Source organism: Haemaphysalis longicornis, unplaced genomic scaffold (genome assembly GCF_048455015.1).
Source record: "Haemaphysalis longicornis isolate Haplotype H1 unplaced genomic scaffold, Haemaphysalis longicornis Haplotype H1 scaffold_8, whole genome shotgun sequence".
NCBI lineage: Eukaryota > Metazoa > Arthropoda > Arachnida > Ixodida > Ixodidae > Haemaphysalis > Haemaphysalis longicornis.
Window position 1 is genome coordinate 75,026,814 of NW_027526445.1, and position 12,787 is coordinate 75,039,600.

The window sequence follows — 12,787 nt, forward strand, 5'->3', positions numbered from 1 at the left end:
CGACAAATGAAACACTTGAAATGGATCCTCGGCATCGTTCTCTTGCCGTTATACCTTTGCCTGCCCCACTCTTGGTGACATTGGGTTCGGGTCTGCAGTTACGGACAACCAACAAGGTAGTGAACTTGTTTGTGTACTCCGATTGTGAGGCTATGAAGTGCGGATTCGCGTCTAGTGAAATCTTTTATGAAGTCAATGCTTCGGAGAAGAGAAAGGGAAAATGAAGGACATGTACGTGTACGGGCACGTATCGGTGATGGTTTGTAGCAGATTGTTGAGTACTTTCCAAGCATACAAGACTGGTTCTGAGCGAGACAAAAACAGATGAATGCCGCTATGACATAAAGATCATTAGGATTAAATATTCTCAAGCATAAAAACGGCGGACGACCTGTAGTTACATCGTTGGGTGACTTCCAATTGAGAGTTTCGACAGAGCGGTGGGACTTCGTGGTAGATTCGGAAATTCATCGGGTGTGTATTGTTTTCGAAAGGTACAAGGTACAAGAGATTTTGTTGTTTTGAATTGATGCAATATTTTTCTCTGGAAAACACTTTCTGTTGCCATCTTGGTTGGTTCTAGAGAAGCCTCGCGTTGAAGGTGCGGATGTTGCTATTGTAGGCTTAGTTGTGCCTCCAGAGAAGACATGTATGTACACAAAAGTTCTTCAGGGTCGCGATACCGGCAGAGGTTAAGGTGTTTAAAATGGCCTTTTGAAAGTTTCGCTAACAGGCCTTTTACCCATCGAGGTGGTATCAGAAGGGTACATTTACCATTTGAAATATGGTTATATGGTTCTACAGGGAAAATGCTGTGGTTTCTGACTGGCACTGCGCAGGAAGCTGTAGGTTTCTATTTTTTCGCATGTGCGTTTAGGGCCGTGTCTGCTAAGGCTACAATACATGCGCGGAAGTATTAGGTGCAACCTATATTGTTTACAATGCGGCTATTTGGCGCAATTTCTCTCTTGGTTCTTGTGTGTTTGGAATTTGTATTGCGATGCAATTAACGGCGGTATTCCGCCCATAGTAGGAATGAAGGCCAATCCCGAGGCAAGCAATGCCACGCCTGGTAATACTATAAAATATTTTGCCACGTATCTGCTTCTATCGCAGCAAGATAGCCTTTTGCTTCCCGGGTTTTGTAACATTCTCTCCAGTGGCATCACCGCACCCTTAAATGAATGCTATAGATGTTTCGTTATTTCATTTTTACGGTTACACGGTTCGCACGCTATGTGTTGGAATCTTTTATTTTTATTGTGTATGGAGCAGCTCGAGCCAATATTGTCACTTTTACGGTTTGTGTTTTCTCGTGTCTCTATGACGCTGTTTTGAGCGGGCCGTTTTTACTTGCCACACTGAAAACCAATCCGATGCGTATTTGTCTTTGAGAAGATGGTGGTACTCCCGCTGGTGCACTTATATCCACCGCGAATATGCCTAATTTTACTTATGCTGATAATAATCGGACTACGTGTAAACCGCCGTGGTCGTTTTAGTACTTGAGATAACATTTGGTCATAAATGCTTAATGTTCACGCATTTTCACCCTTTTTCTTTGGCCGTGCAGTTGAACGAGTGACACACAGACGGATGGGCAGGTAGCTGAAATTGTAATGTTGGATGGAGCTTCAGCCACACTATCGAATTTAAAACTTTTTGGTTGGACAAAAACGCCACCATTATCCAGAGAAAACGCACGTAGTAGCTCATCAATGGCAGCATATCTTTACACGTTGCTGAAAAAGCCTGCAGCGATAACAGCCGTGCTTTCACCGCCTTTAGTTCTGTTGATGGCTGAACGATGAGGCAACGACTGATAGTAGCATGGAATTTTTTTCAGAAAATGGTGGTTTCACCTCAACGAGGAAGCAACTTTTTAAAGTTTACTAGTCTGGTATATTGACGCTAGATTCAAGCGACAAAAGCAAAAGCAATGAGTACTTTGTATTTTTTCGAGTGTGAAATATTAAACAGGCCTCAAGAGAGTTCACCTCATTGGTGCATCGTTCATGAGTGCAGTTGTGGTCATTTTTGTAGACAGATGTCTCGCTTAAGTCTTTAGCGAGAAGAGATGGAATAATATGACATATACCAACATACGTCATGCATCAATCTCTCTACGTGAATGATGACAATTCGGAGTGACGTACGCGCACGCAATTATTTTGTAAAAGGCGAGCACATAAGCCATATACTGGGACAAAAAGAAAGAATAACCATAATCCATAAAGGAAGCTTCCGATATTTCACCCGCCCCGGCAATTGGCTGAATCGCGTATTGGTCTATGGTTGCGAAATACGTCAATAGCCGTTAACCATTTCCTTGAACCTTATGTGACAAATATATAAAGTAGAACGCCGAACATTTGTTTTTGATTCTGCATTTGCCTTTTGTTACGCTGATTTTACTTGTTAACTGCCGTTGGTTATAGTATAAAATGTGTGGGCCATTGATGTTAGTGGTGGCTGTGGTGTTATCTAGGCGGTAGTCCAAGATATGTGCACATATTTGACTCACGTAACTACTACACCTTTCAGGTACGGGAGTATCAGCATTCGCAGTGCGGGGTGAATATAATAAAAATATCAACTGCTGAAGTTGTGTAGTGAACCCCACATCGCATGCCATTTCGTTTTAGGTGTTCAGCACTGGCGGCAGGTCTCTTCTGTAGTATGCACCTAAGCTAATCTGTGTCCCACTCCGTGGAGACAGTCGAAAGCCTCAACAGATTTGTGCGTAACCAGAGCGTTTGTCTCAGCAAAATATTTGGTACCTGTCATCATGTACCTTGAAACCCATCAGGCTAAGGGAAAGTTGAAAGATAACCGTATGACGTATCTGCATCCTCCACAACACGTGCTACAAAAAATAAGCGTGGCTGTACCTTCCCGAGCTTTAGGCTGACACGTGGGCGAAACGCGCTATATTCCTAAAGGTGGTCTTAACGCTCCACGGCAGGATTTCATTCTTCACAAAACCAGTTGTGCATAAATCCAAGCTGGACAGTGGTGGCTGGGCTTTTGAGCAGTTTGCTAATGCAACACGCTAATGTGTTATTGGAACAAGCAGGCTATTTACAGAACACATAAAAAGGGCAGGTAGTTCAGGAACACGGAAAATAGTTGCTACCGTGAGTGCTCGTTGAATGTCACTATATTGGAATATTGTTTTCCGTTTAATGAGGCATTACTGTGCACGCAATGGATTGCTGCAGCTCCCTTGGAGCTTACTCGAATTGTTTCTACGGCAGACTGCCATTGTACACACGTTTTCCGCTTGATTGTACCTCCTAATTTAGACGCAAATTTTAGACGAACTAATGTTTATTATTTGGACACATCAACAAACCATGAACCCGAATAAAATGAAACATTAAATTTTCTCCAATGTTCAGGATAAAAGCCACTGTAGTGACGGCGGGAGTGGTAGTGAAGGCGTATTTGCGATAACAATGGTAAATATTCCAATACCTGTCTACTCGCCCTCCATATAGTTGTATACCGAACCCCCTTTATTCTAATTTGGCCTATATTCGAAGTTTCCGCGATGCGTACAGCAGTTTAGAGAGAGCAATTATTGACCCCTTTTAAAAAGTACCTCTTATACAAGAATTGGTTTGCTTTGCCAAAAACTGTGATATGACCAGAGCTTACGGTAGAATTATTTTCGAAGTCCTAAAGGCTACAACTTCGTAAAAATTTTAGTGCTGGGAATTTTTTGCGTCACTGGCGCTGTAGTACGTACTGCCGGGAAGCAAACTGCGCTTGGTCCAAGCTGAGTGCATTGGCAACATGAAGACGAAAAAAGAACTGTACTCTGTTTATAGCTCTCGCTGCAGCAATGGGCAATATTTGTTGTTTTTATGTGAATTGCGTTCCGGCATACGGTGGTTTAAAAAAAATTCCTAAATTTTTAGCTACAAAAAGCAGTTTTGTTCAAATAGGGCGTAGCTTGTGCATACACGTGCAGGCAGGGACGCGGGACAAAAAGTGCGTCCAGGATTAAAAAGAAAAAAAAAACACGTCAGGAAGGAGGGTCAATATTGCCATCTCACGACCCGCGCAATGACAAAGTCACGTGCCACCGGTAGGCAGCGGCTCACCTGCACATCTGGAGGATGTTGGGTCCGCCTGCCAGCATGGACGACATGGTTGCAGCCGACGCGTCGCCGCAGGCCGCGAAACCGCGCGGCCGATCTTCGCGGAAATCCACGAGTGCTCACTGCGGCGCACGCCGGTGCGCGCCACACGAGGACGAACCCGGAGAGCAATCACAAAATCCGAAATGTCGCCGCCGTCCTTCCGCCGCGCGCGGCACCCGTGGCGAGCCGACAAGGGCGCACGCCTTGCGGGCAGAAAAGCAGACGACAACACAGAACGACCTAACAACGTAGCAGACGGCGGCATCCTGAGATAAGGCGCCTCAATGCCATGCCAAATCCAGCGCGCTGCGACAGGGAACACGGGAGGGGGCAGACAACTCCGCAGAAGCACGCTGCTTCATGGCAGACGAAGCAACACGGGGTTTTCGAGCCGCTACCGCCACCGCACTGATCGGTTGCCGCTAGCGGCAAGCGGGCGAAGCGGGGCGGAGCCTGCCTGGCGCGGGGTGGGCGGAGTGAAAAAATTGAAGGCGGAGCCTGCGGTGGTGACGTAATGAGGCTCCTCCTCGGGCGTCCTTCCTAGCAATTTCTGAGGGCGGCACTTAGCCCGACTCCCCGACATTGCCGGCTGCTCACCAACGCAGATCAAATAGCGCAGGAAATTGTGGGTGCGGTTATCGCGTGCTGTGTAGAGAAACAAGAATACTTACAAGCTGGCCCTGTATGGTTTGCTCAGTGTCGAACAAGTAAACTGTAGCTAACTCACATTCGGGAGTGCGAATAAGAACGGCGGTCGCATCTGGAAAAGACGATGACAAGAAAAAAAAAAAGGAAAACAAGATTCGGTGAAACGGCAATATACGCTTATAAAAGTAAATTCGCAAATTAGCGTGGACGTCTTTGGTGTCACTGGTGGCGCTGTGGTAAACAAAGCGCAGTTCAGGAAAGCCAACTTTACACAACGAAAGTTCACATGGTGATGAATAAACAAAAATAAAACGATTTATCGGGAGGCTTAGTTCAAACAAGTCTTGGAGTATGAACGCTTAAGTATGTATTACATTCCCAAACACATGATTTATTGAATAAAACAATTCCTGTGGTCGGAAGAGAACAGGTTCTCTCGCATTCTCAAGCCGATGTCTAATCCATTGCGCCGCAATCGAGTTAGTACCATTCAGCATTTCGCTTGGGTTGGTTGCGTGGGCGTTTTTTTTCGACTTTGCCAGAGTAGAAGTGGGCTTTGGCTTTGGAGACTGAGAGATTGTAGTTTGGTCTTTAACCCGCCGCGGTGGCTCAGTGGCCAAGGCGTTGCGCTGCTGAGCACGAGGTCGAGGGTTCGATTCCCGGCCGCGGCGGCCGCTTTTCTGATGGAGGCGAAAAGTAAAAACGCCCCTGTGTACGAGATTTCGGCGCACGATAAAGATCCCCAGGTGGTCAAAATTAATCCGGAGCCCTCCACTACGCCGCGCCTCATCGCCTGCGTTGCGTCGGCGCGTTAAACCCCACAATCAACCATCAATCAGTTTGGTCTTTAGCACTTTCTTTCTGCAAACGAAGTTCAAATGCCCTCTGTTTAAAGGGATGATGGTTAAAGGAGCCGTTAAGAAAAAATGCAAGTTGGTTTTATTCGAAAGATTTCGTGTATTATAGTGCCCCCAGCCCTTGTCCGGATACAAACGGTGCTTTATTCACTGAGAAATTAAACAATCTAGGTTAAAATTTTGATTTTCCCGCTAAATCGTTTGTTTTCGGGGTCTGCAATGACATCACATTAACCGACCGCTCTGCAGCCTAGAATACCTTCATTCACGCATCCATCGTACAGGGTAGGGACATGTATACGCTGGCGCCGCCATTTTGGGTCGCTCGCTCGCCGCCAAAGCAAGTCATTGTGTAAAAACTGGGCTAAATTTATCGCCGCAACGCGGTTTACTGAAGAAGTTTGAATCATATTGTCTGTTTCGCGTTGCTAGTTCTCGTGGGAAACGAAAATCACGCCATATCCACGGAATGAATGATGATAAGTGGGGCGAAGATCGAGAGGGGGAGATCATCGGTAACCGTAACTCTCCCGTGAAAGTTCGCCCATTACATCATTAAGAAAGACGTAAGACTGTGTGCGTACATTGTACAAATCAACTTTTATTTTGTTCTTTTATTTTGTTCTTGTTCGTTTGTTGTTGTTCTTGCAGGGTCCGTGAGGCTGCAAGCAAGCGCTCGTATCGGCACGCAAACCCCGATGCAGTGAGAGCTCGCGAGGCGGCTGCAAAACGCATCAAGCGAGCTCAGCCCGAAGCTGCCGACGCGCGGTTTAGGCGCGACTTTCTAGACGAGATATTTAGGGCGAACTTGTGCCCGAACAAGACGAGAGGAAACGAGCAAAGGTCCTTGCGTCTCGTTCGATCTCCGAGAACGACTGCCTGCGTTCGTAGCGTGACCTCTTGCGTGATCTCCCCCTCGCAGTGAAAGTGCCCTCGCGCCTCCGTTGGCGAACACAGACAAGCTCGCGCTCCCGGTGCCGAGTTTGCGCTGCCGGTTGCAGCCGGTTCTTGCGCGTGCAACGCGGCCCACTTTGCGACATCTCCGAAAGCATGCGGCGGTCACGTACCACGAGACACAAGGGATGGACAGACCCATGGCTTTAGGAGCTTCGCCCCTAAAAGAACAACGCGTTGAGCACGTTGGCCCAATTGCGGCGGCACGGGACCGTTCAAAGGTTGTCTCCACCCTGTACAGCGGTGTTGGTTTGTTCCCGCGTTTCTTTACGTTACCCGAACCTAGATGGCGCCACCATACCGTGGCAAGCGTTTGGTGTGTTTTGCCCGTATTTAAACCGGGCTTCTTTTTGTTCTGGGAGAAAATATTCGTTCCCTGAAACAGTGCTCGCTCGACAAATGTGGTCACGTAAGACACCGTTGGTTGCGTCAATCGGCCAGTGTCGTCTTAGACAACCCCACGCCCCGTAGTGCTGTGCAGCTAAACCAAGCATGCTGTGCGCAGTACGAACAGCAGTACGCATAAGTACTTCTATGTTTACATGTGCTTTCGTAACTTCCACTGTTTGTCCCATCATTCTTATTGCTTTGTAAATAATGTGCCCTAAATTTAAGCGCAAATCGCTCGTTCGGCTAGTTTGTAAGCTCTACCTAATTTGCGTCTGCTTCTGCCGGCCTCCGCCAATCGCAGAGCTGGCTCGAATGGCATCATAGGTTCTGTTGCGGGAAATGAGCGGGTGGGTCGCATGGCCCTTCCCTTTTTTCCTAATTATGGAGCTTATTTGAGCGACGTCTACGTTAAAAGTGCTGTCAGTATGATTCAAACGAGGCAATCTTTTGAATGAACCGAACTTGTGTTTTCTCTTCATGGCTCCTTTAAAGACGGTGGAACATTTTGAGGTGATAGGCGCTCGGCCTTCTCGTGACGAATTCGTTTCCTGTCGTCTGCGTTTGGAATTGGATACCCAGGTAGTTTGCACCTTGGTCATTGACGCTCAGCTATCACTACTAGATGGTTGGCAGTTTGATCTTTGAAGCTTTGAGTTTGACTGCATGCAGCGGCTTTGCCTTTGACACTTCGCCATTTGATTTGCGTGCTCACGAATGTTTCACGATTTCACTACTGTGGTCGTTAGATGGAGAGGATTTGAAATTTATTTCAAATCTATCAGCGGAAACAACTGTACAGCAGCCATGACCATGCAGGAGAACACGAAGTGTGTGCTTGATTCTGCCTTGCACTCGTATCATGTATTGCTTATATTCTTCTCGAAGGCGGTGTCAGAGGTATTTATCACCGATATCGTTTAAAGGCCTTTTGGACACTATACACTATACTAAACTATACACCACACCAAAGTGCGTTGAATCTGGCGTAGTTTTCGGCGGGAAGCGTGGGCGAGAGCGAACAGGAGGACATCGTGTGGGCCACGGGGGTGTAGCAAAAGAGGGTTCCTGAAGGGAATACACTTTGCTAACAACCCTGTGTTACATCGCCGGAATCTTACTGGCAGCGCCGACGGCACCTCATCAAGGGAAAGATCGCACGTTATTTTACCATCTAGCAATGCATGTAATATAGTTTCACGGTACAGGAAAAGGTACAATATTCTTACTATGTGGACACGTGGCGAAACAATACACGCGAGGAACACGGGAGCGCGTGGAGAACACCCCCGCACCGCACTCTAGACGTACGGCGTCTGATGTCAATGGAGAGTTTTATCAGCCCGCCTGTTCCGTCGTTTCCATAGTTACCGTGATTACCCGGACCCGACTGCGCCTGCGTGCGCGGAAGGGCGAAGAGGAAGGGTGAGGATCTCTCCCCACCGTCACGAATGCCCGAGCATGGCAAGGGCCTGCCCGCGGAAGTAATCTCCCCTAACGCGTCGAATGCGCAAATGCCCAGACGGGTCCCGGTCAACACGCAACACGGTAACCATATACAGCACGGAACATACGGAACTGCTAAAACAATCTTGTCAGAGGGAGGCTGCGCACCAGGGTGTCCGTGCCCATTCACACGTATGCACACTTTCTCGCTTTCAGCAGGCGCGCTCCGACAGGCAGTAACGCCTCCCGCTAGGCTATGCCTTTGTAGGATTTCGTGCGTTGCGATGACATCTGCGGCACCGCGTGCGCGCCGATTGCACCGTCTATTGCGCCTGTATTCCGGGCGCTCTGCTCTCTGAATGCTTCTCGCTGCAATTTTCTTCCTTCTTCACCATTCAAACAACATGAGGTTAGACTGCCAACGGGGTTAAACAACAACCATGAAATCGTTTTACTCAGTATTAATCACTTAGCTTTTAAGGGCCCTTGCTAGGAGGCGACCAATGTCTCTTGGGGCCTGGTGGTTGCCTGCCCTTACAAAAATGGTTATTGAGATTGAATTGAAAGTCAATTGAGTTTACTCAGTACAATGTGTTGAGAGTCAACTGACTTTGAATAGAAATTTTGTATTGAGTTCTCGTTGAAAATTGGCCGCCGTGTTTCAATTGAAACTCAACGCTCTGTTTCAATTGAAAGTCTATTGACTATAGTTACCATGTCCGTTGATTTCCAATTCACTTTCAGTTGACTCTCAATACACTTTTCCTGTTGAGTTCCTGTTGTGATGTATCAATTGAAAGTCTATTGAGAAAAGTCGGTGGAGTTCCAGTTGAGTCTGTGTTGACTATCTATTGATTCTCCTGTTGAGTTACTGCTGAGAAATGTCGAATGAAAACCTATTGAGCATATTCAAGACAGCCCGTTTGATTTCATTTTAGTCTTTTATCAAGTTATTTCACCAATTGCTTTGTAAAGTTCAGTTGACTGTACTAAATATATAGTGAGTCTGCTTCAATAATGCAAAAAATCAAGGTGTGCATTGAGCAGGTGAAATAGTGAGGTGTTTCATGGCAACGCTTGCTTTATTGCTCACGAAAGCAGCACGGGAGGACTGGAGCCTTGCAGGGTCCACTTGGCTACTTGACTGCGTAGCCTGCAGAATACAACAAGAAACAGACTTGTTTGTTTCCACCAGTATAGTACGAAATGATTGCGTTCCTTCTTATTAAGCATGCTGGTCTAAGTAGCTTGCTATTTTATATGTTAGATGGTTTGTATTTTCGGAAAGCAAGGCAAGGAGACAGCACTTCAGCAAATGTATAAGCTTGTTTCAGGTTTTAATGCATCAAGGCAAGCTAACCACATCAATTAATTCTACAATGGGTAGGGAGTGGAACGCCTTTACTTGAATGCCTTCCGCATTAAAGCACCTGAAATCTAGAGGAATGACTATGTCCGCAGGGAGCCCCAAAATCACCCGCATGGGCTAGTTATCGTGTCTTCCACATCTTTGAGGCCCAAAAGAAATCCGCTTAGGCCTATCAAGACTGGATGAGCCACTACCAAACCTGTCCAAAAGCATACCTGTCAACCTGTGGATTTTGTTTTGTGAAATTTGAATGCTGAAAATGTCAAAACAAAATTAGATAACTGTCAACTTGCATGAGCTGGTTTACAAAATTGTAGCCTTGATTAAAAAAACTAGTCAGATGGTACTGTAAACTAAATTTACTACAACAGGCAATCATTGCAAATGGCTTTATGAATGAATGAGCGCATAATACTTTGTGCTTACCGACTAGTGGAAAAAAATTACATGAACCGTTAAAGAAAAAAAAAAGAACTCGCCAGAAAGAACGTGACAGAAAAAAATACGTAAGTTGAATTTCGCAGTATTTCACACTCTTGTAACGCTGAAGTATGGTGTGTGCCTTGAAGTACGTATAACAAACAAGTAGCACTAAGCAGCAGCTTGAAGGGATCATATGAGATATGGGTATATCCACATTTTTGCCTTAATCGTAACAATGCCAGAGGAGTGTCCCAGTATAACAAGGTCGTGATGCCAGTTTACACACAACGAGAACACGAAACAGTTTTGTTTGGTGAGAGGAAAAAACAGCAGAGTTGCTGTAAATTAGAAAAAATATCAAAGCTTTTTTTTTTCCTTTGCTTGGCGAGATTTTCTATACAGCAGCAGCACTAAAACAGTACAGTGATACCGTGCCGACCAATCATTTGGCTAATTCCTAGAGGCAGAACATTTGTCACAACAGATCGACTAAGCCCTCGCGCAATGCCGGTGTAGCATCAGTCAGTGGCACGTCTGACGCCACGTTCAGACAAAATGTTATTCAGTGATTTTGCTATTACTCACACCACATTCAGCCCAACTTATTCAAAACTGCTCCGAGAAAGGCAATCAGAAGGTTGTGATTATAAGCAATGGCAAATTTCAATTTATGCTAGCAAGTCGAGCAAGTGCTTAGTCAAAACCGGTATTCATCAGTTTGAAAGTTTGACGCCTGTACATGTTCTAGCGCAAACTGCCTAGCACCTGAGACAAAAATTGGCAAATGAGAAATTCCCAGAAAGATACGTGGAGAGAATTGGCACTTTGTGGTAAAAGACTAATATATAACAGTGTGCAGTCTGTTTCCAACTACTCCTTATGCAGCACATTTTTTTCTTCATTGGTTTTAAAAGCAAAGTGTCTGCTTGCCTTTAGGGTGTCAAGGTAATGCATCAGACTTGTGTAAAGATGCTTTGGGTTCAAACCCTAGCTTCTGCGGATACACAGTCTCTATTTCCCAAAAGCAATAAATGAATTTGTTATATTTTTGGGCATTATTTCTTTAGCTGGAATGAAGTACGTTTTAGGCCACGTTTGTCACCTGAGTCACTGCTCTGCACTCAGGGAACGCTCTTTCTCCAAACAATCGTTCAAATTAGGAAGCAAATATATTGCCGGCAGCCAGCACTTTAGCTTGTAAGTATATTTTACCGCCATGTCTCCTAACTGGTTGAACACACTATACTGTTTGTGACTGGTAGATCTGCCTCTCAGCCTAGCGCTGTCAGGTGTGTTTGCATAGCGCAGTATTCGTGCGTCTGTTATTGATCCGACAGACACTTGTTCGATTCGACCGCCTTCATTTTTTTTTCATTTTCGTTAACTTCGTTCGTCAAACATTTTATTTACCTTAATCATGGTGTTCTTTCTTTTTTTAGGACACTTCGTATCAGGCAATACAGGGCTGCTGCTCCGTTCTGTAGCAGCACTGCGTCTAGAATGTTATTCATTCGTCACTTGCCTTCAAAGGTTTTGTTAGACCTTTAGCTTAAGATACATACAACTATACTACACGCGAAAGCAATACAGCAGCGCGGAAGACAGTAAAACTACCGATTGATGTCAAAATGTGTGGCGGTACAATAGCCCCTTCAATTTGTTACACTTACGTACAGTATTTTTGAAAAGCTGAAGTGAAATCGTACCCTTTAGGTCGATCTCGAGACGGCATGCATAAAAACACTGTTTATATAGCGACAAATAACCAAGTCGTGAGTGTAGCCATTCAGGTAGGTCTGCACAACGTTACTCATGATGAAATGTACAGAGGTCAAAACTGTTGACAACAACGCGCGAACGCATGGCCTTCGATACGTGCAGCGCAGCCTGCTGATAGCCACCGGCGTGACCAGTGAGATTAGCGGACGGCGCTGCGGCGGCTTGGCATTTGAAAGCCATTGCCGATGCTTCCTTGTTTTGGGGGGAGAGGTTCGACGCCGAAAGTCCCTCACCACGACCTCGCCACGCTTTATGTGCCTGCGCATGCGTGCTAAAATTTCACCGCGCCAATATAAACGTCTTTAGGCAATTTCTGAGTCAATGCTCCTTTCATGCACAACCTACGTTAAAATGGCTGTGCCCGACCCACATTCCACTTTTTTTTTATATCAGAATCATACCAAATCGATAACAAGACTGCACTGGTTATCAGCGTAAGATAACGTTTAATATCGATCTTTAGCGGCGGTCATGGTGAGGGACTTCGGGCGTCGAACCTTGCCCCCCAAAACACGGAAGCATCGGCCACAGCTTTCACATGCCAAGCCGCCGCAGCGACGTCACCTGATCTCGCTGGTCACGCCGGTGGCTATCAGCAGGCTGCGTTGCACGTATCGAAGGCCATACCAGAGTCCGTTCGCGCGTTGTTGTTAACAGTTGTGACCTCTGTACATGAGCGCTCGGAAAGAATGAACTTACCTTATAACAACGTCGCTCCCAGCGGGGCTCCCAGCGTGGTGAAATTGACGGGTTCCAAAGCGTGGCTATCAGGGATG

The 12,787-nt window shown here is 46.1% G+C and overlaps 1 protein-coding gene across 4 annotated transcripts in view; it reads right to left on the reverse strand.

Moving 5' to 3' along the window:
- The window catches only part of LOC144148707 (PAS domain-containing protein cky-1-like), a 122,623-nt gene extending 118,078 nt beyond the window's left edge, over positions 1–4,545 (reverse strand). For 2 of the 4 annotated variants that reach the window (XM_077680223.1, XM_077680224.1), the window contains exon 1: positions 4,110–4,545. In XM_077680223.1, the coding sequence (XP_077536349.1) occupies positions 4,110–4,413 (304 nt within the window). In that variant the 5' untranslated portion in view covers positions 4,414–4,545. The remainder of the gene's footprint in view (positions 1–4,109) is intronic. The other 2 variants (XM_077680226.1, XM_077680225.1) reach the window with 1 other exon arrangement.
- Positions 4,546–12,787: the final 8,242 nt, after the last annotated feature.